The 18,964-nt window shown below is 51.3% G+C and overlaps 1 protein-coding gene across 1 annotated transcript in view; it reads right to left on the bottom strand.

Annotated features, from left to right (window-relative positions):
* MYO9B (myosin IXB) overlaps positions 1-18,964 on the bottom strand; it is a 90,267-nt gene that overhangs the window by 4,074 nt on the left and 67,229 nt on the right. Inside the window, exons 19-32 of the mRNA XM_007945457.2 lie at positions 17,285-17,434; positions 17,037-17,203; positions 15,410-16,264; positions 13,767-13,830; positions 13,515-13,639; positions 6,290-6,423; positions 5,903-6,093; positions 2,561-2,659; positions 2,279-2,449; positions 2,010-2,051; positions 1,765-1,876; positions 1,086-1,159; positions 442-634; positions 125-253 (exon numbers count right to left, since the gene is read on the bottom strand). Coding sequence (XP_007943648.2) covers positions 125-253; positions 442-634; positions 1,086-1,159; positions 1,765-1,876; positions 2,010-2,051; positions 2,279-2,449; positions 2,561-2,659; positions 5,903-6,093; positions 6,290-6,423; positions 13,515-13,639; positions 13,767-13,830; positions 15,410-16,264; positions 17,037-17,203; positions 17,285-17,434 — 2,506 coding nt within the window. The remainder of the gene's footprint in view (positions 1-124; positions 254-441; positions 635-1,085; positions 1,160-1,764; positions 1,877-2,009; positions 2,052-2,278; positions 2,450-2,560; positions 2,660-5,902; positions 6,094-6,289; positions 6,424-13,514; positions 13,640-13,766; positions 13,831-15,409; positions 16,265-17,036; positions 17,204-17,284; positions 17,435-18,964) is intronic.

Raw genomic sequence — 18,964 nt, 5'->3', positions numbered from 1 at the left:
ACGCCTACCCAGTCCCACCCTCTTCCCAGCTCCACCCTGTCTGCTACACCTCTGGTCCCCAGGCCCCTAGCTGGGTCCTCAGCCTAGGCTCTCAGCCCTGTTTTGGGGTGGCCCAGGGACTCACCTACGGCGTGGAGGAAGTCGTTGTACTGGGCAAAGGTCATGAGAGGCTCCGGCAGCTCGCGCAGCCACTGCTTTAGGACCCCCGTGATGGCGTGGATGGGGTAGTTCTCTAGCTTGACCGCTGTGGGTTCTGGCAAGGGTGGGGGGCAGAGCCAGGAGAGCAAGACGTGACTACTTGTACACACCTACCTATCCATGGTGTGCAGTGCCTACTGTCCTCAAGTCCCGCCCACCTGTGATGTTCAGCTGCTCACCACACCCACCAGTCCTGTCCACAGTGCCCACCCACCCACGAGCCCACTTCCTCCGCGACCCCACCTGTCTGCAGCGCTTGCCGGAGTTCTCTCGTGCGGTTGGCGGCCCCTGACTTTCGATAGAGGCCCTCGGTGTACAGGCCATGCATCTCTACATGTTCCAGAAGCTTCTCCAGCACAACGGGCACCGAGGCCTTGTCACTGGTCAGACTGTCCACGCACACACCAAAGTGGCCTGGCTCTGTGCCTGGCTCCACCTGCAGTGTGGGGGTGGGGTGCAGGTGGGCATGGGGCATGTCGTCCACAGCTCCTTCTGCATGAAGGAGCCACCTCTGTAAACTCCATCCTTCTGCCCCTCAGTGGGGATCCTGGGGAAGGATCTCCTGGTCCCTACAGCAGTGACCTAGCTCATGCGCTTAGTGGGGGCTCTCCCCACTCCAGGTTCCCCTAGAGGAGTAAGGAGCAGAGGCAGGGTCTCACATGTACACATGGGCAGGCCTGATCTGGATGGAAAGAGGGATGTGGGGGGCAGACAAAGGTGGGGTGCAGCTAGACGTGGGAACTGCAACTATGGAAGCAGCTCTAGCCCTCTACAGCTCCCACCCCCACTTGTCCCTGCTGAGCACGCCTCTCCTCCACATCTCCTTCATACAGCCTTCTCCAGGCACCTGCCCTGGATGGAACGGGCATCATCTGTGATGTCCTCACCTTCCGTCCACTCGTATAGGAGCAGTAGGTTTGGATCTTGTTCACACACTTCTTATGGCAGGTCATCTTGCACACTACGAGGCCACAAAGAAGGTCACAGATGGTGGGGGTGCCGGGGGCACAAGGGGGTCAGCAGTGGGCTGGGGGCAAGTGGTGGGGGCAAGGGAATCAGTTGGGAGCCAGGGGGCATGTGTTGGGGGTTGAGGGGCACATGGTGAGGTTTGGAGGCATGCTGTGGGGGTAGGGGACATGCGTGGGGAATTGGGAGCTATATAGTTGGGGGTCATGGGTACATGGTGGGTGCTTAGAGGTGTGGTGGGACTGGGGATGCAGCAGGGGTTTAAGGTGCACAATGGGGGTTGGGGACATGATGGGGAGTCTGAGGGTACATAGTGGGGGTCAGGTATGCAGTGGGGGGGTCTGGGGTATGTATGGTGGAAGGGCTGGGGGACATACAGTAGGGTGGGATGTGTGTGGTGGGGGGCTGGGGTACATGAGTAGGGTGAGATGACATGCAGTGGGAAGTTGGGGTTATAGAGTGAAGATGGGGGATGTGCAGTGGGTGGTTTGGGTGCATGTGATGGGGGTGGGTAAGGTTTCTGGGGATATGTGGTAGGAGGTCAGGGGCCCCATGGTGGGGCTGGGGGCCATGCAGGGGGCCTGGTGATGGGGTGCTCACCGCTGCACAGCAGGGCCTTGTCCATGAGCCAGATGTAGGAGAGGCAGTGCTCGCACGACTGGGGGATGCTCACTTGGTAGCTGGCGAACACGTGCCCATTGTGCTGCTGCACCTGAGGGTGGACAGGGGATGGTGGCTAAGTGGGGCCCCTTCTTCCCAGCACCCTGTACCCCAGCTTGTGGCCTCAGGACCAAGCATCATCGAGGACTTAGGACTTAAGCCCCTTAGGGCAGACACACACTCACAGCACGTTCCTGCTTCCGCTTCTTCTTCTCGGACTTGCTCTGCTGTGGGGAGAGGGCAGAGAGGCTTGTCCGCTGGAGCCGGGACAGCAGTGTCCCGACAAGCCCCTCAGTAACCCCAGCCACATCCAGAGATCTCGCCTCCCCATAGGGTGTGGGCTGGAGCACAGGCACCCCGATCTCCATCCCATACCCCTGTCCAGAGGCCCTGATGAAGGAGAGTAGCCACCCAGGGCATTGGCAGGGGGTGATGGGTCTGCCCCAGGGCCCACCTTGGTGGCCTCAAAGTCGCTCTTGGAGTGGCGGCGGGTGAATTCGTCCAGCAGGGATTGGAAGAGGTTGAGCACCAGGTTGGTGTCCTCGCCGTGCTCGGCCGCCAGGTTGGTCACTACTATCTGGTAGTTCTCCATCAGGTCCTTGTAGCCCACATGGATCTTCCCGTTCTGGAAGGAGGCACCGTGGGCGTGTGAGCCAATGTGTGTGTGGGAAGCCCGCAGCCTCGATTCAGGAAGGGAAGGGGGCCGAGCAATGGGCTATGTGGAGGGGCTGCTCACCGGCACAGAGTACATGGTTTTGAGGTTGCTGCGGAACTTTTCAGTCGCCTCGATGAACAAGCTTTCGATGGGTGTCTTCTGGAAGCGCAGGTCATTGATCTGAGAGGAGGGGACAAGCTAGTCACATGCCACCGCTTGCTCAAGGGGACCCTAAATTGGTCATGGGATTTAAGCTATCAGTGGAATCCCTGAGTGATGCAAATTAGTGGTCAATGTGTTCAGCTGCTAACTGGAAGGTTGGTGGTTCGAATCCACATAGAGGTGCCTTGGAAGGAAGGCCTGGCAATCCAATTCTGAACAGTCAGCCCCTGGGGGCCCTGGGAGCACAGTTCTACTTAGACACACACGGGGCCCCATAAGCTGGAATCAACTCAACGGCAGCTGGTTTTCTTTTTTTTTTTTTTTAACGATTACTGTTGACGTGCTTGTTGGCCATCTGTATATCCTCTTTGGTGGAATGTCTATTGAAGTCCTTTGCCTATTTTTTGATTGTGTTAGTTGTCCTTTTGTTGTTCTGTTGTAGATCTTTGTATATTCTGGACATTAAACTCTTTACCAGACATATGGAGGCCCTGGAGTGGTGCAAACGGTGAAGTGCTTGGCTGTTGACCAGAAGGCTGGAGTTCAAGACCACCTGGGTTGCCTTGGAAGAAAGGACTGGTGACCTCCTTCTGAAAAATCAGCCATTGAAAACACTACCCTGACACACGCCCCTGACACATGCAAGCTTGCTGCGAGCTGGCGTCGACTCAAGGCAAGTAGTTTAAAACTACTGACATCGTGGGCCAGCTCGATGTGCGGTGGAGGCTGTCCAGGGCACTGAGCAGCATCCCTGGTCTCAACTCACTGGATGTCAGCAGCAATGCCCCACTCTCAGCTGCTGACAATCAGAACTCCCCCCCCTTCCCCCCCGACATTGTACCCCCTGGGGGCAGAATCGCCCTTGCTGAGAACCACGGCTTCACTCGAGTCCTCACTGCAGCCCACAGAGGTGCCTGATCTCCCAGCCATGCTCAGGCTGGAGTTTCATCAAACAGCCTGGGTCTTTTCACGGGCTCAAACATAGCAACAATTGCGAAGGTGGCGCAAGACCGGGCAGTATTTCATTCTGTTGCACAAGGCGTTGCCATGAGTTGGAACTGACTCAAGAGCACCTGATAACTACAATTGCTTTCTGCAGGGCCCTGGACCTGGACCGCTCGGCCTTCCTACACTCTTGTCACTGAGCAGACTCTCCAGTGCTGTGCTATTTGTAGGAATCATCCTGAGTGTCTACCTACAGACGGGGTGGGGGACACCCCCGAGTACTGGCCATGCTTATTTACATGGGATATGCTTGTTACAGGTTTAACTGTGTCCCCCAAGAAGATATATTCAATGATCAGGTATGTCTATGCAGGGAGAAGTGGGCCCAAGACCATATATAGGGTTGGCATACAATGTTTCTAACAAGTGTATTTGTATCTTGTATAAGAATTCCTAGGTATATAATAGAGCTGACAAGGGACAAGGCTGTAGACACTTCTTGGTCATAGCCAGCTACCCAGAGGGAACGAGTAGTTGGACCTGTGGGCTCCGGGCCATGGCTGCAGGGGACATCAGGCTCAACTGGTATAACATACTACACAAAAACATTGTTCCACATCCTACTTTGGCAAATAGTGACTGGGATCTTAAAAGCTTGTAAGCGGCCATCTAGATGCAACGATGGGTCTCTCCTCATCCAGAGCAAAGAAGGATGAAGGAAACCAAAGATGCATGGAAACAATTAGTCCAAGAGGCTGGTAGACCACGTGATCCTCAGCCTATACGACTATGAGACTGGAAGAACTAGGTGGTGCCCAGTTACCACTGCCAACCACTTGGAGGGGGATCTGTGTAGGAGATCCTGGATAGTGGGAGAACAATGTGGAACAGAACTCAAATCATTTAAAAAAAAAATAAAAAAAAATGGGGGGGGGGGGACACCAGGGTTGCTGGTCTGATAGACCCTGGTGAAACCCCTGAGATTGTGGCCCCTAGCTGCCCTTTGGGTCTGGAATTGACTCCACTCCTGTGGCTTCCAGCCAAAAAAAGACAGGCATATGAGTTAACATTTACATTAGGTAGATACACTCCTTGGAGTGATCAATCATGGGAGAATAGAGGGGCTGTGTATGCATGGGGAGACAGCTAGGAGGGCAGGTGTGCACGGGAGGGAAGGACACAGGGAAGGGTTAACTATGGGGAGGAAGTGGGATGGGAGCTACTGCATTGTGTAAAATTGTGGTCAATGTCATGAGACAAGGTATATGTGAGCTGCTGTATGGAAATTGAATTTGCTCTGTAAACTTTCACCCAAATCACAATGAAAATTGAAAAAAAAAAATGCATGGGAGGGAAGGACACAGGGAAGAGATAACTATGGGGAAGAAGTGGGAAGAGAGTTTTTACGTTATGTGGAATTGCAGTCAATGTCATGAGACAAAATGCGGATGAACTGCTGTGTGGAAATTGAATTTGGTCTGTAAACTTTCACCCAAATCACAATAAAAATGAAAACAAAACAAAACAAAACAAAAATCAAGTCCTAACCCTGTGTACCTGTGAACATGAACTCGTTTGGAAATAAACCCAATCCCTTCGAAGTGGTATCTTATAAAAAGGGAGAACTGTCACAGAAACAGAGTCACACAAGGGGAAGACATCACGGGAGGCTGTAAGGTCATAGAAGGCCTGGGGCTACAGAAGCTGGAAAAGAAAAGGCAGACTCTTTCCTTCGAGCTGAGAGAGAAGGCATGCTGCTGGTGATGCCCAGAATTCCAACTTCCAGCCTCCAGAACTGTGAGATGATAAATGTCTATATGGGTATTTGTGTTACAGCAGCTGTAGGTAACTGAGACTAACGCTCAGTGACAGTTTGCAGATAAACATGAAAACTCATACTGAGAGAAAGGTGAACGACAAACTCTCTCCCATGAGCCCAGATCAGGTTTTGCCAAAACACTAAACCAGGTGCTTTTGAGTTGACTCAGACTCATGTCTACCCCATGTGCACCCAAGAGCTGTGCTTCAGAGGGTTTTCAATGGCTGATGTTTCATAAGCAGATTGCCAGGCCTTTCTTCTGAGGTACTTTTAGGTGGGCTAGAACTGCCAACCTTTTGGTCAGCATTTGAGTGCATTGCATCACCCAGGGTTGCCAAAACAAATCGTGCCAAACTTAAGAACAAACGCTTGGCTTTTGGAACCTTCTGTGTATTGGAATTTGGACCTGCATTTTCTATGCTCGATGCAGTAGGGCTGATGGAGAGCCTGGCTTGGGGTCTGTTGTCCACCCCCACCCCCACCCCCACCGGGCCCACCTTGTTGAGCAGGAAGTCGTCCAGGTACTTGAGCTCGTTCGCGTTGGTGATCTTGCGGAACACTGACTCTCGCCACTTCTCTGATACCGTGATTTTACCAATCTTGAGGTTCCGGTTCTTCTTCCCTTTGCCTCCTGGCTCCTTGCTGGGCTTCTCTCCTGCTGAGTGGCGCTGCTGGTGGCTGGAGGGGGCTGTGGGAGGGGAGGACAGCAAGTGAGGTGGGTGCGGAGTGCAGAGTGCAGAGTGCAGAGTGTCTATTGACTGCCCAGAACCAGGACCTCAACCAGGAGCACTCTGTGCCCTTGAATGCGGGCTACAGTTCCTGGTCAATGTCCTCAGGGTCCCTGGAGGCTCTAACCCTAGGGCCCGGAGGCTACGGGGCCTGACCTTCTAGATTCTTCTTGGTGGTTGTAGCTTCCAGCCCAGCGTGCCCAGATCCTGCATTCTCCGCCTCCTCCACGCCCTCTAGGCTGTACTTCTTATCCTTGTTCTTATGCAGGAAGAGCCTCTTGAATGCAGACCTGCAGAAGAAGGTGAGCGGTCCCTCTTATGCCTCAGGAAATGGAAGTGGACATGAAGTCGGACCTTCCTCTGAGCAGGGCAGCTTGGATGCGTGATCTGTGGTGGTTCTGAGTGGCTGTCGAGTTGGCTCTGACTCATGGCGACCGCGTGCACAGTGGAATGAAGTGCTGCCTGGTTCTGCGCCATGCCCACGAGCCATTACAGACTGGACTGCTGGGATCCTCAGGGCTTTGGGAAGCAGACGGCCAGGCCTTCCTTCCTTGTTCGTGTTAGTCTGGAAGCTCCACTGAAACCTGCTCAGCATCACAGCAACACACAAGCCCCCAGAGGTGGAGGGTGGTGGGTGGGCGTGAGGTGCGGTGGCCGGGAATCGAAGCCAGGTTTCCCACACGGAAGGAGAGAATTCTGCCACTTAACCACCACTGCCCAAGTGGATGCTTCATACGAAACAAACAAACCCAAACTCATTGCTGTTGAACAGATTCAAACTCATAGCAACCCTGTAGGACAGAGTAGAACTGCCCACAGGATTTCCAAGGCTGTAAATCTTTATGAAGGCAGACTGCTTTATTTTTTCTCCTGCACAGTGGCTGGTGGGTTTGAACTGCTGATGTTTTGGTTAGCAGCCAAGTGCTTAACCACTGCACCTCAGGGCCCCTTGGAATGTTCTCCTAAAGAGCAGAAAGGGCTGCCTTACTAACGACAGAATGAGTCTTGTCTTTACTATCGATGGGATGGAATGCTGCTAAAAATAAGGTGGATCTGTAAGAACTGATGTGAGTTACCTGAAAAAGCAAAATGCTAAATCTTAATGGAAGTTAGAGTTTCACCTTATTTTCATATAAAAATAATAGCACTATCCCCTGCTCCCTCACATGTTTATACACAGCGAGAATGGATGATGAAAAGGGAAGGCAGAAGATTTGATGCATTATGATGTTGGCCAAGAAGACTGAATATAAAGGAAACCAGAGCCCCAGAGAAAAAACTGGTCCAGAGGGCTAACAGCCTACAGGAGCCATGGCCTCATCTACCCTGACACCAGAAAAACTAGATGGTGCCCGGCTACCACTGCTGACCGTTCTGATCACGGCCACAGTGGATGGACCCTGACATAATGGGAGAAAAATGTGAAACAGAACTGAAATTCTTAAAAAGTCCAGACTTACTGGACCAGTGGGGACTATAAGACTCCATGAGACTGTCACTCTGAGATACTCTTTAAACCTGAGGTCACCTTTTAGAGGAATAACAGATTGGCCCACGAAATAAAGAATGTTACTCATGGGTATGGTGCTCCACTAAAAAGCCAGCTATAGAGGAGACCAAAAGGTGAACAACTGCTCTACAGCAAAGATGAGAAGACAAGGGGTCAGGGGAACTAGAGTGCAGGAAACGGAACCACCAGAAGGCAATTAAAGAGAATGCTGACATGTTGTGAAAAATTTAACTAATGTCACTAATGTCAAATGAGAACATAAATCTGCTGTGTAAACTTTCAGCAAAATCATAAAAAAAGTTATCTTAAAAAACACAGAGTATTGAATATGCTATGGACTGCTAGAAGACTGAAAAATCTGTTTTAGAAGAAATACCACAGAATGTTCCTTAGGACACTTGCTTTCTTTGAACATATTTTTGGGAAAGAATGATTCCCACCCCCATGATAGATCTATGTCCTAGCCCCCAAAACCTGTGAATGTGACCTTATTTGGTGTTATGGATTAAACTGTGTCCCTTAAAAAAGATAGATCAAAGTCTTTATCCTTGTACTCGTGAATGTACCCTTGCTCGGAAACATGTTTTTTTTTTTTTAATGTTAACAAGGTCATAAAGAACTAGGGTGGGTCTTAAACCTAGTCCCTTCTGAGCGACATCTTAGGAAAAGGGACACACACACACACACCAGATGCCAAGCAAAGACTGTCTATAATCGAAGGAACACTGAAGACTGCTGGGGACACCAGAAGCTGAGAGAGGCCCACAGAAGGAACTGACCCGGCCGAGAGCCTGACCTAGAGTTTCAGACTCTAAAATCGTGAGATCAATTTCTGTCTTTAAATGCACACCCAGTTGTGCGTTTTTTTTTTTTTTTTTGCTACGGCTGCCATAGAACGTTTGGTAAAAGGGTCTTTGTAGATGTTATTTGTTGAGACTCTCAGATGAGATCACTCTGGATTATCTGGTACCTTAACTCCAATGACCAATGTCCTCATAAGATGAGAAGACACAGAGATACACAGGGGTGAAGGTCACATGGTGATGGAGGGAGACTGGAGTGAGGCAGCCACGGGCCCAGGGGTAGCTGGGGCCATCAGAAGCTGCGGAGACGAGGAAGGAGCCTCTCCTCTGGAGCCTGGAGGAGTGTGGCACGCCGACACCTGATCCCAGACTCCTGGCCTCCAGGGCTGTGAGAGGATGAATGCCCACTGTTCTCGGCCACCCACTTTATGGTCACTTGTTTGGTAGTCCCAGGACACTCACAAGGGGACTGGGGAGAGACGGCAGCGACCCTTACTTTCCTGGCACACAGTCCTCATGTCTAATTTCCCTCAGTGAACTGGTGTCATTTCTGTGATTAGAAGAGGAAGGGGAGCCCAGGGTAAGGCTTGTGCAGACACTCAGCTACATTGCAAGCAGGTGCTGAGCATCCCGACCCCAGCACTGCTTCTGGGGGGGGGGGTCCAACTGCCTGCAGTGGGGCAGGGGTGGGGCCAATCTGGTGGGAGGTGGTGGTGGCCAGGGCCATGGCTAGGAATAGCTCTCCCAATGAGGATGGACTCATCTCATGGCAGGTAATGACTACTCTGAGGAGGAGATGGGGGTGCCCTGTGTGTCAGTTTCCCCATCTGGGAGGCAGCCGGCTCCCTGTGAGCCTGGGGTAAGGAGGCCGCCTGCAGGGTGGATGGCGCCACCTGGGCACTGCCATCATAGCTACTTGAGTGCTGGCCTCGTGTGACCACCCTTCCTGTGACTGCCCCAGGAGCAGCATCTCTCCTCACCCCAGAGTTTCTAGCCCTGTCCCCAGGCATGACCTGAAGAGGGCCTGAGTCCCTTCTATGTGTTGCCAACTTTCAAGTCCTTAGTGAGGTTGACCAACATTTTCCTGCAGGCTGAAGCCCTTCCCTCGTCATCTCCGTCTGTGGTAGTAAAGGTTATGTGTCAATTTGGCTGGGCCTGGTTGAGTGGCTGGATGTAGTTATTCCTCATGGTGAGATTGGTAATCAACTTCATGGTGGAATCTACCAGAGCAGCTGAGTGGCTGCTTTAGGGATGAGGGCTGCTTGAAGCATAAAAGAAGCAACTTTCAGGCAGGTCTCCAGCTTTTTGGCACGCCTGAACCCTGCATGTAGCCAAGTCGTTCAGCAGCCTGCCATGCCCTGCCCATCTTGGGACTTTTGCTGGACTTGAACTAGTGGCCTGTCATGTTGTTTGTTAATATTAGGACTATGCCTTTTTACTTGTTGACCTTGGGTTTGTCAGCCTCAGCAGCCAGCAGCTGTCTGAATGAAGAAAAGCCTCCCCCTTTAGTGGGCTAGGAGCAGGCGGCAGAGCTGAAGCTCAAGGCTGGGAGGCTTTTACCCAGCCCCAAGAGCCTGGCACTTTGAACTCAGACTTCTAGCCTCCAAAACTATAAGAAAACAAACTCCTGTTTGTGAAAGCCATCCATTTGTGGTATACTCCTGTCAGAGCCACACCAAGTAACCAGAACACCATCCCTGCCAGCTTGCTATCCCTGGGACCAGAAGACTGAGGCTCTCCGTGGTAAGGAGCTCCATTCACTGCCTTCCATATTACATCCCCACTGGTGGTTCTCAATCAGAGCTCATTAGTCCTGTGTGCCATTCTCTGTTCTATGATGGAACCATATGGAACGTTTTCACAGGGGCTTCAAGGGGACAAAGCCTCCACCCAGCATTTCTATCTGAGGGCCCAGGGGGAGTCTCCAGGGGTGTAAGTGTGGAGCTGGTTTTAATTCCAGGAAGAGCTAAATAGACTCCATCTGTCTGGGGCCCGCAATGGTGAATGTGCTCACTGCTAACTGAAAGGCTAGAGGTTCAAGTCCACCCAGAGGGGTCAACTTCTGAAAAACCAGCCATTGAAAACCCTGCGAGCACAATTCTACTCTGATGCACATGAGGTCCCCAGGAGTTGAGGCTGACTTGAGGATAATTGTTTTCAATCACTCACAGTGGAAATGTGAGATAAAAATTAACCATCCCTGTACCTCCTGGTTCCATGCCCTCATCTGAATCTGGCTTAAATTTCTGGCACTTCTCTGTCAACATACCCCAGCAACCATTTTTGAATTATCTTCAGTAAAATTTTACTTACATGTGCTATTAGTGATATGGTTAGATAATTTCCACATTGTGTGGGATCACCTTTCTTTGGGATGGGCACATATATCGATCTCTTCCAGTCAGCTGGCCAGGTAGCTGTCTTCCAAATCTCTTGGCATGAACAAGTAAGTGCCTCCAATGCTGCATCCATTTGTTGATACGTCGCAATGGGTCTTTCGTCAATTCCTGGAGCCTTGTTTTTTGCCAATTCCTTTAGTACAGCTTGGACTTCTTCCTTCAATACCAGTGGTTCTTGATTATATGCTATCTCCTGTAATGGCTGAATGTCAACAATTTCTTTTTGCTACAATGACTCTGTGAATTCCTTCCATCTTCTTTTGATGCTTCCTGCATCATTCAGTATTTTGCCCACAGAATTCTTTAATATTGCAACTTAAGGCTTTGATTTCTTCTTCAGTTCTTTCAGCAGAGAAATGTCTGAGTGTTTTCTTCTCTATTGGTTTTCTAACTCCAAAGTCTTTGTACATTTCATTATGATACTTTGTCTTCTTGAGCTGTCTTTTGAAATCTTTTAAGCTCTTTTCTTTCATCATTTATTCCATTCATTTTAGCTACTTTACATTGAAGAGCAAGCTTCAGAGTCTCTTCTGACATCCATTCAGATGTCAGAATACCAGAATGATACTTACCTGTGTTTTACTGACCTATGCAAAGGCATGTGACTATGTGGATCATAACAAATAATGGACAAGATGGCAAAGAATGGGAATTCCAGAACAATTAATTATGCTCATGAGGAACCTGCACATAGATCAAGAGCCTATTGTCTGAACAGAACAATGGGATACTATTCAGTTTGAAACCAAGAAGGGAGTGCACCAGGGTTGTATGCTTTCACCATATTTATTCAATTTCTATGCTGAGGAAATAATCCAAGAAGCAGACTATATGAAGAAGAACATGGCATCAGGATCAAAAGAAGACTCATTAACAACCTGCCATATGCGGAAGACACAACCTTGCTTGCTCAAAGTGAAGACAACCGGAAGCACTTACTGATGAAGATTAAAGGCTGCAGCCTATTAGATTACACCTCAACATAAAGAAAACAGAAATGCTCACAACTGGACCAACAAGCAACATCACGATGAATGAAAAAGAGATTGAAGTCATCTGGGATTCCATTTTACTCGGATCCACAGTCTATACCCAAAGACACACCAGTCAAGATATAAGACAGCGTGTCGTACTGGATAAGTCTGCTGCAAAAGACCTCTTTAAAGTGTTAAAGAGCGAAGAGGTGACTTTGAAGACAAAGGTGCGTCTGACCCACACCATAGTATTTTCAATAGTCTCATAAGAAGCTGGATTATCAATAAGGAAGACTGTAGAAGAATTGATACATTTGAATCGTAGTGTAGGCGAAGAATACTGAAAATACCACAGACTGCCACAAGAATGAACAAATCCATTTTGGAAGAGATATATAGCCACAATGCTCCTTAGAAGGGAGAATGGCTAGACTTTGCTTTGGTCATGTTGTCAGGAGGCTCCAGTCCCTGGAGAATGATACCATGTTTGGTAAAGTAGAGGGTCAGTGAAAAAAGGGAAGACATTCAATGAGAGACTGTGTCAACAGTGTGTCAACAGTGGCTGCAATGATGGGCTTAAGCACAAGAAAGATAGTGAGGATGTGGAGGAGAGGGCAGTGTTTTGTTCTGTTGCACACAGGGTTCACTATGAGTCAGAGCTGACTCAACGGCACCTAACAACAACACAGCTATTGGTACAAAACCAAACTTGTTGCCTATAGGATTGCAATGTTTGAACATACCTGGGTCTTGGTGGGAGACAGGAGGCTGGAGACGTCACTTGTGGATAAGGAAATTGACTCAACGGCAGTGGGTTTGGTTTTGTACCTATTGGTCTGGAGTCCTGGTGGTATACTGGTTAAGCCCTCAACAGAAAGGTTGCCACTCTGTGGTAGAAAGATGTGGCAGTCTGCTTCTGTAAACATTAAAGCCTTGGACACCCCACAGGGCAGTTCTACTCTGTCCTGCTGGGTTGCAATGGGTCGGAATCGACTCAGTGGCCACAAGTTTGATACTTGGTTTGGTACACCTATTGGTAAGGAGCTCTGGTGGTGTAGTGGGTAAGGCATTTGGCTGCTAATCAGAAGGTTGGTGGTTCAAACTTACCAGCTACTCTACAGGAGAAAGACAGGGAAATCTCCTGCTAAAGTTTGCAGCCTTGGAAACCCAATGGGGGTTGCTATGAGTCAGAATCGACTTGATGGCTATGGGTTTTTTGGATACCTATTGGCAGTTCCTGGGTTGTGTGAATTATTAAGTGCTTGGGTACTAACTGAAAGGGTGGTGGTTCAAATCCACCCAGAGGCACCTTGAAAGAGAAGCCTGGTGATCTACTGGAAGATCATCACTGGAAACCACATGGAGCACAGTTCTCTCCTGATACTCATGGGGTGACTGTGGGTCGGAGGTGACCTGACAGCAGTGGCTTTGCTTTTGGTTGTCTGTGGGCCCAGAGGAGGTGGCCTCAGCTGGAACTAGGTCTCGGCTGTAGTCATTTCACTGGATTTGGCCATGCCGCTCTAGCCAGTCCAGGCACTGGCAGGTGGTCACAAGCCACTGTGGGGACGTGTAGAGAAGACAACTGCCCAATTATATTCAGTCCACGCAAGTGATGCGGGGGATCAGGCTGTCATCCTGCGTGAGGCCTGGAGCGACCCTGGCCACCCTCACCTTCCCGCTGCCTCCCACACTCACTTGGAATCGGCCTGCTGGCCCGGGGACAGCCCTGCGTCTGTGACGGAGGCTGAGTCACCCGATTTTTTCTTCTGGATCGACAGCTTCTTGGAGCTGGGCTCCCCATCCATGGTTTCGACGAAGGACTGCAAGGGGATGGGTAGGTCAGCAGAGGGAGTGCTAGATCCTGCTGTGCACCCTCCATGGCCACCAAACGTCCCTCCGTGAAGGGCTGTGCAGTCCGGGAGGGGATGTGGTCACTGTTGAACATACCTGGGTCTTGGTGGGAGACAGGAGGCTGGAGACGTCACTTGTGGATAAGGAAATCCGCCTCTCCCTGCAAGGCCACAGAAATGGGCTTATGTTTGTAGAAGCAAGGCCTAGGGTTACAGGTGTCACCCGGATTCTGCTCCCAGAGGACGCTGGTAGTGTCTGGGGGTATTTTTAGTGTCATGATTAGGGGTTGCTACTGGCATTGAGTGGGTAGAAGCCAGGGATGCTGTTCAGTACCCTACAGTACACAGGACAGCCCATACCATAGAGAATGTTCTGGAATCAAATGTTAATAGTGCTGAGGTGGAGAACTTCTGTATCATTGATTTGGAAACAAATTTGATTTCGACCGTTACCTCGCACTGTGCAATGGAGTAATTTCCTGATGGGTTAGATGGTATAAACCAGGGGGATCTTCCAGCTTCTGTGATCTCTTCTTCCCACTCAGTGGTGGGTTTAAATGTATACAGCACCTTAAGACTTGAGGAGGTCAGATGATAATGGAACTGATTCTTCTAGGGGTCAGTGAAATCCCCTAACCCAGGGGCGTCATCTACCGAGGGCAATTCTGACCCCCGGGGACACTCGGCAATGTCTGGAGACATTTGTGGTAGACAGGATTAGGGCTGAGTGCTACAGACATCAGGGGGTTGGAGGCCAGGGAAGCTGCTCGTAGCTCTACAGTACAGAGGATGGCCCTCAGGCCAGAGAATGATCTGGAACTAAATGCCAGCAGTTCCCAGGTGGGGAAAGCCCGTCTCCCTGGAAGGCCCACGTGGTTCCTCCAACTGTTCTTTTCCCGGCTCAACCAGCCACTCTGGGACACGGGGCTGGAGACTTAGACTCTGTGGTACTTCACTTAGTATGTGTCAAGACATAGCCTGTTGAGAGCTGTGCCCCTCTAAGCACAATGAACCCCCATTCACTGGTTGGGGGAGTCCCTGGGAGGTGCAAATGGTGAACGCACTCAGCTGCTAACTGAGAGGTTGGAGTTTCAAGTCCACCCATAGATGCCTTGGAAGAAAGGCCTGGTAACCTAGTTTTTTTTTTTTTTTAACATCCAAAACCCAAACACACTGCCATTGAGTTGGATCTGACTCACAGCGACCCTTCCTTGGGTTTCTGAGGTGGTATCACTATGGAAGTAGATTGCCCAATCTTCCTTCTGAGGAGTTGCTAGTGGGTTTGAACCGCCAGCCTTCTGGTTAGCAGTCAAGTGCCTTAGGCACTATGCCACCAGTTTTAAATATCAGCCATTAAAAACCCTCTGGAGCAGTTCTACTCTGACCCACATGGACTCACTGCACTTTGGCAACTGGTTCACTGATGAGGAAACTGAGGCCTAGACAGAGGGCTCTGAGTCTGGGGACTTAGGGCCTCACCCTGAAGGGCTGCTTCCTGCTGGGCTGGGGGCTTCCTGTGAGACCACAGTATGCCATTTCCATAGGGCTCAGCGTCCTGGGCTGGGCCTTATCTTCTCTCAGCCTCTCACCTGCCCCTTCCCACTCCCTCTTCCTTGGGGCACCCATATACCTGGTATACCTCTTGAGTGTGGAGCTGCTTGAGAGTTTTCAGGCCCCCTGCTGCTCCTTACCCTGACCAACAGTCCCCAGGGCACAGACACAGGCAGGTGCCGGGCTTACTCTGTAGGCGTGAGGGCAGTCCGGTGCCGTTCGCTGAGGTCCAGCGACTGGCTGAGCACGGCACAGGGCTTGGCGGTCATGAGGTTCCTGCCGCGCCACAGCTCCACGGCATTGGCCAGGCGCTCTGAATCGGTGTCGCGGTACCGCTGGATCTGGGCCGAGCTGCCGGGGCTCTCAGGCCGGTCCCGGGGGCTGGTGCCTGGCCTGCTCCTGTCCTTGGGAGTCTCTGGGGTACTGGTTCTGTCGTTCAGGGCCAGGCTGGTGGGTCGCTCTATGCGGCTGGGCCTTGGGCTGCCCTCTTGGGCATCCCTGGGAGTCTCGCTGGCTGCCACAGCCTGTGACACCTCCAGGGATGGCTTTGTGGGGGACATGCGCTCAGCCTCCAGTCCTGTGTCTGAGGGGATGCCCTCTTCCCTGCTTTCCGTCTGATCTTCTGGAAGGTTCTCCCTCTGTTCTGGGCCTGCCCTTCCAGAAGCTTCTCGAAGGGCACTCTCCTCCTTATGGGACTGGATGTGCTTGTTCTGGAATTTCACATGCTCCAGGCCCCTCTGCCGTCGGGACTCACGCTTCTCGCGGCTGCTGGGGGCTTTCTCGTGACTTTCGGCTGGCGGTTTCTGGGAAGGGGTGGGCTTCTCCAGAATTGGGGTCTCTGCCTCTGGGTGGGAGCTTGCTGCAGGGGGCCTGTCGCTTGGCTGTGGCTCAGGCTCCAACACAGCTGGGGGCTCATGGTCCTCAGACACCGTCTGCCCGAGCTCCTGCTCCCCGCTGGTCTCCACAGTGGTTTCCCTTGCGGCTAACTGTGCCTCCCTCTCCTTCTCTTCTGCCTTCCGCTTCTCCGAGACCATCTGGCTGAAGCTGTGGGGGAGAGGGAAAGAGAAGGCCCTGACTCAGACACCAGTATCTACCCATCTCCAAGACTTGTCTGGGCGCTGGTCAGCAAGGTCAGAGGGAAACTGGAAGGTGACCTTGACCAGGACAGAGCACTGCAGTGCCCCTTGCTGCTGCTCTGGGCCTGGCCTGGCTCATTGTTCTGGGGGAGGGATGCTCGTTAGTGCGGCTCTGGAGTGGGGTCCTGTAGGTAGACCCCTGGTATTACTTCAGAGGCTGGTTGTCTGGGTCTATATCCTTGGTGAACCCTCTGAGAGGGTCTTTGTGTGTGTGGTCAGTGCCAGAGCTGGTACCTCGCTTTGTGGCAGAGTCCTGAGTCTGCATGTTGGCAGAGGCTGCGAGGTCAGGGGTCACTGGGTGGTCAGGAGGGGAGCAGGCTGGGGAGGAGGGTTGGTCTCAGAGCCTATGGATGCCTGCACAGCAGTAGGAGCCCCGCTGTCCACCTGGTAGGGTGTCTGAACACGGCAAATGCCTAGGGTTCTGTGTGTGTGTGTGTGTGTATGTGGGGAATCTGAGCACTCCTTCCCTCAACCTTGAATCAAGGTGTTCTGTTGACTGGCCCAGGATGGACGGGGTGCAGGAGGTCCCTGGCCAACCTGAGGCTTCCTAGTTCCTGCCACCTGATGTCCTCTGGCCCCATCAGTCCACCTAGCCTCCAGGATGGCCTCCTAGTATTTCAGGAAATTCTCTGGTCTCAGCTTCTGGAACATTCCAGAATGTTCCAGAATCTTCTGCTCACCTCTTGCGCTGCAGGTGGCCCCGGCAGAGGCTCTGTAGGCGAATGATGCTTTGTCTCCGGCGCTGGTAGGCTGTCCGCTGCCGATAGCCCCTCCATGCAGCCTGAAGGAATACGGCTGCCTGTGTCCTCTCCAGTGCTCGCCGGACCCGGTAGGAACGCCAGCAAGCCTGACAGGGTAGGATGTGTGGTCAGGGCTGGGTGTCGGTGACCCTGGATGTCCCCCCCATACTGGGGGCGTCCTATGGTACCTGGATGGTGATGGCTGCCCGCTTCATCTGCAGGAAATGCCGGCGTTCCAGAACCATCCGGAACCAGCTCTGTAGCAGCAGGATCTTACGCATGACCTCCCGGTGCAGTGTCTCCTGCAGGGCCTGTCTCTCTAGCTCCTTCAGAAACACCTGGCCGGAGTGGGGCGGGTGGGTGCAGATGGTCAGCTGCACAGCCCCCACCCCAAATCCCTTTGCATAGTCCACCCAGGCAAGCTGCGGAGGAGACCCAGGCAGCTAGCATGCTGACTGACCAAGGGAGCCTTTGTTTTAAACTGATGGAGGTGAACGTCATGTAAGATAAAAGTAACCATTTTAAAGGGCACGATTCAGTGGTATTTAGTACATTCACCATGTGCAACCATCACCTCTAGCTCGTCCAGAATGTCTCATCACCCCAAACGCAAACCCCACACTCATTAAAGTCAGCCCCTCTCCTAAGCCCCACTGTCCCACTGTTGTTAGCTGCTGCTGAGTCAGCCCCAAGCCTTAGGCAACCACTAATCTGCTTTCTGTCACTTTACATTTGCCTAGTCTACGTATTTCACATAAGTGGGATCATACAATATGCGACCTTTTGTGACTGGCTTATTTCACGTGGCACATTATTTTTGAGGTTTCATCCACGTTGTAACATGTATCAGTACTTCATTCCTTTTTACTGCTGAACAATATTCCATTTTCTGGATGGACCACATTGAGTTTATCCATCATCCAGTGATGGACACTTGTGTTGTGTCTACCCTTTGGCTACTGTGACTAGGTCTGCCAGTCACCTTTGTGGACAACTTTTTGTTTAGATGCCTGTTTTTAATTCTTTTGGGAAGATACCTAGGAGTGGGATTGCTGGGTTATACGGTAATCCTATGTTTAACTTTTTTTAGGAACTGTAGGGGATTTTTAAAACTCAGGTGAAGCCCTAGTGGGGAGCTGACCTTGCCAGTTATTGAAATCACAGGTGCCCGATGAGAACACTGGGTAACCAACACACACACACAGATTGAAGACACCATGAATGGTATTTACTGGGCCCTCAGCACGCTGCAAAGGAGCTCAGGTAGCATAACGCTCAAGGCATTTAGCTGCTAAACAAAGGTTGCTGGTTTGAACCCACCAGTTCTGTGAAAGAAAGATGAGACAACCTGCTTCTGTAAAGATTTACAGCCTTGGAAACCCAATGGGGGTTGCTATGAGTCGGAACAGACTCTATGGCAGTGTGTTTGGTTTGGGTTTTTGGCCACGCCCTGCAAGGGGGCAGAGGTGAGTCAGTGGTAGAACTCTACTCCTCCATGCAGGGGACCTGGGTTTGGATGCCCGGTCACACACCTCATGCGCAGCCACCACTCATGTCAGTGGAGTTTACAGACTTGGAAGAAAGGCCAGGCCTTTTTCTTCTGAAAAACTGCCCAGTGAAAACCCTATGGGTCCAATCTGCAACTGATCACGCGGGTGGTGCAGGACTAGACAGCATTCTGTTCTGTTGTGCATCAAAACAAAAAACAAAAAACAAACAAAAAAAGGAGGTCTGGTGGCATAGTGCCTAAGGCATCTGACTGTTGACCAGAAAGCTGGTGGTTCAAACCCACCAGCCACTCCTCGGAAGGAAGATTGGGCAATCTACTTCTGTAGTGATACTGCCTCGGAAACCCAAGGAGGGGTCAC

The sequence above is a fragment of the Orycteropus afer genome, unplaced genomic scaffold, assembly GCF_000298275.1.
Source record: "Orycteropus afer afer isolate SDZICR_OR568_19922 unplaced genomic scaffold, OryAfe1.0 scaffold00136, whole genome shotgun sequence".
In the NCBI taxonomy this organism is placed as follows: Eukaryota; Metazoa; Chordata; class Mammalia; order Tubulidentata; family Orycteropodidae; genus Orycteropus; species Orycteropus afer.
Note: the sequence above shows the minus strand (reverse complement) of the source record. Positions and strands in the feature narration are given on the sequence as shown.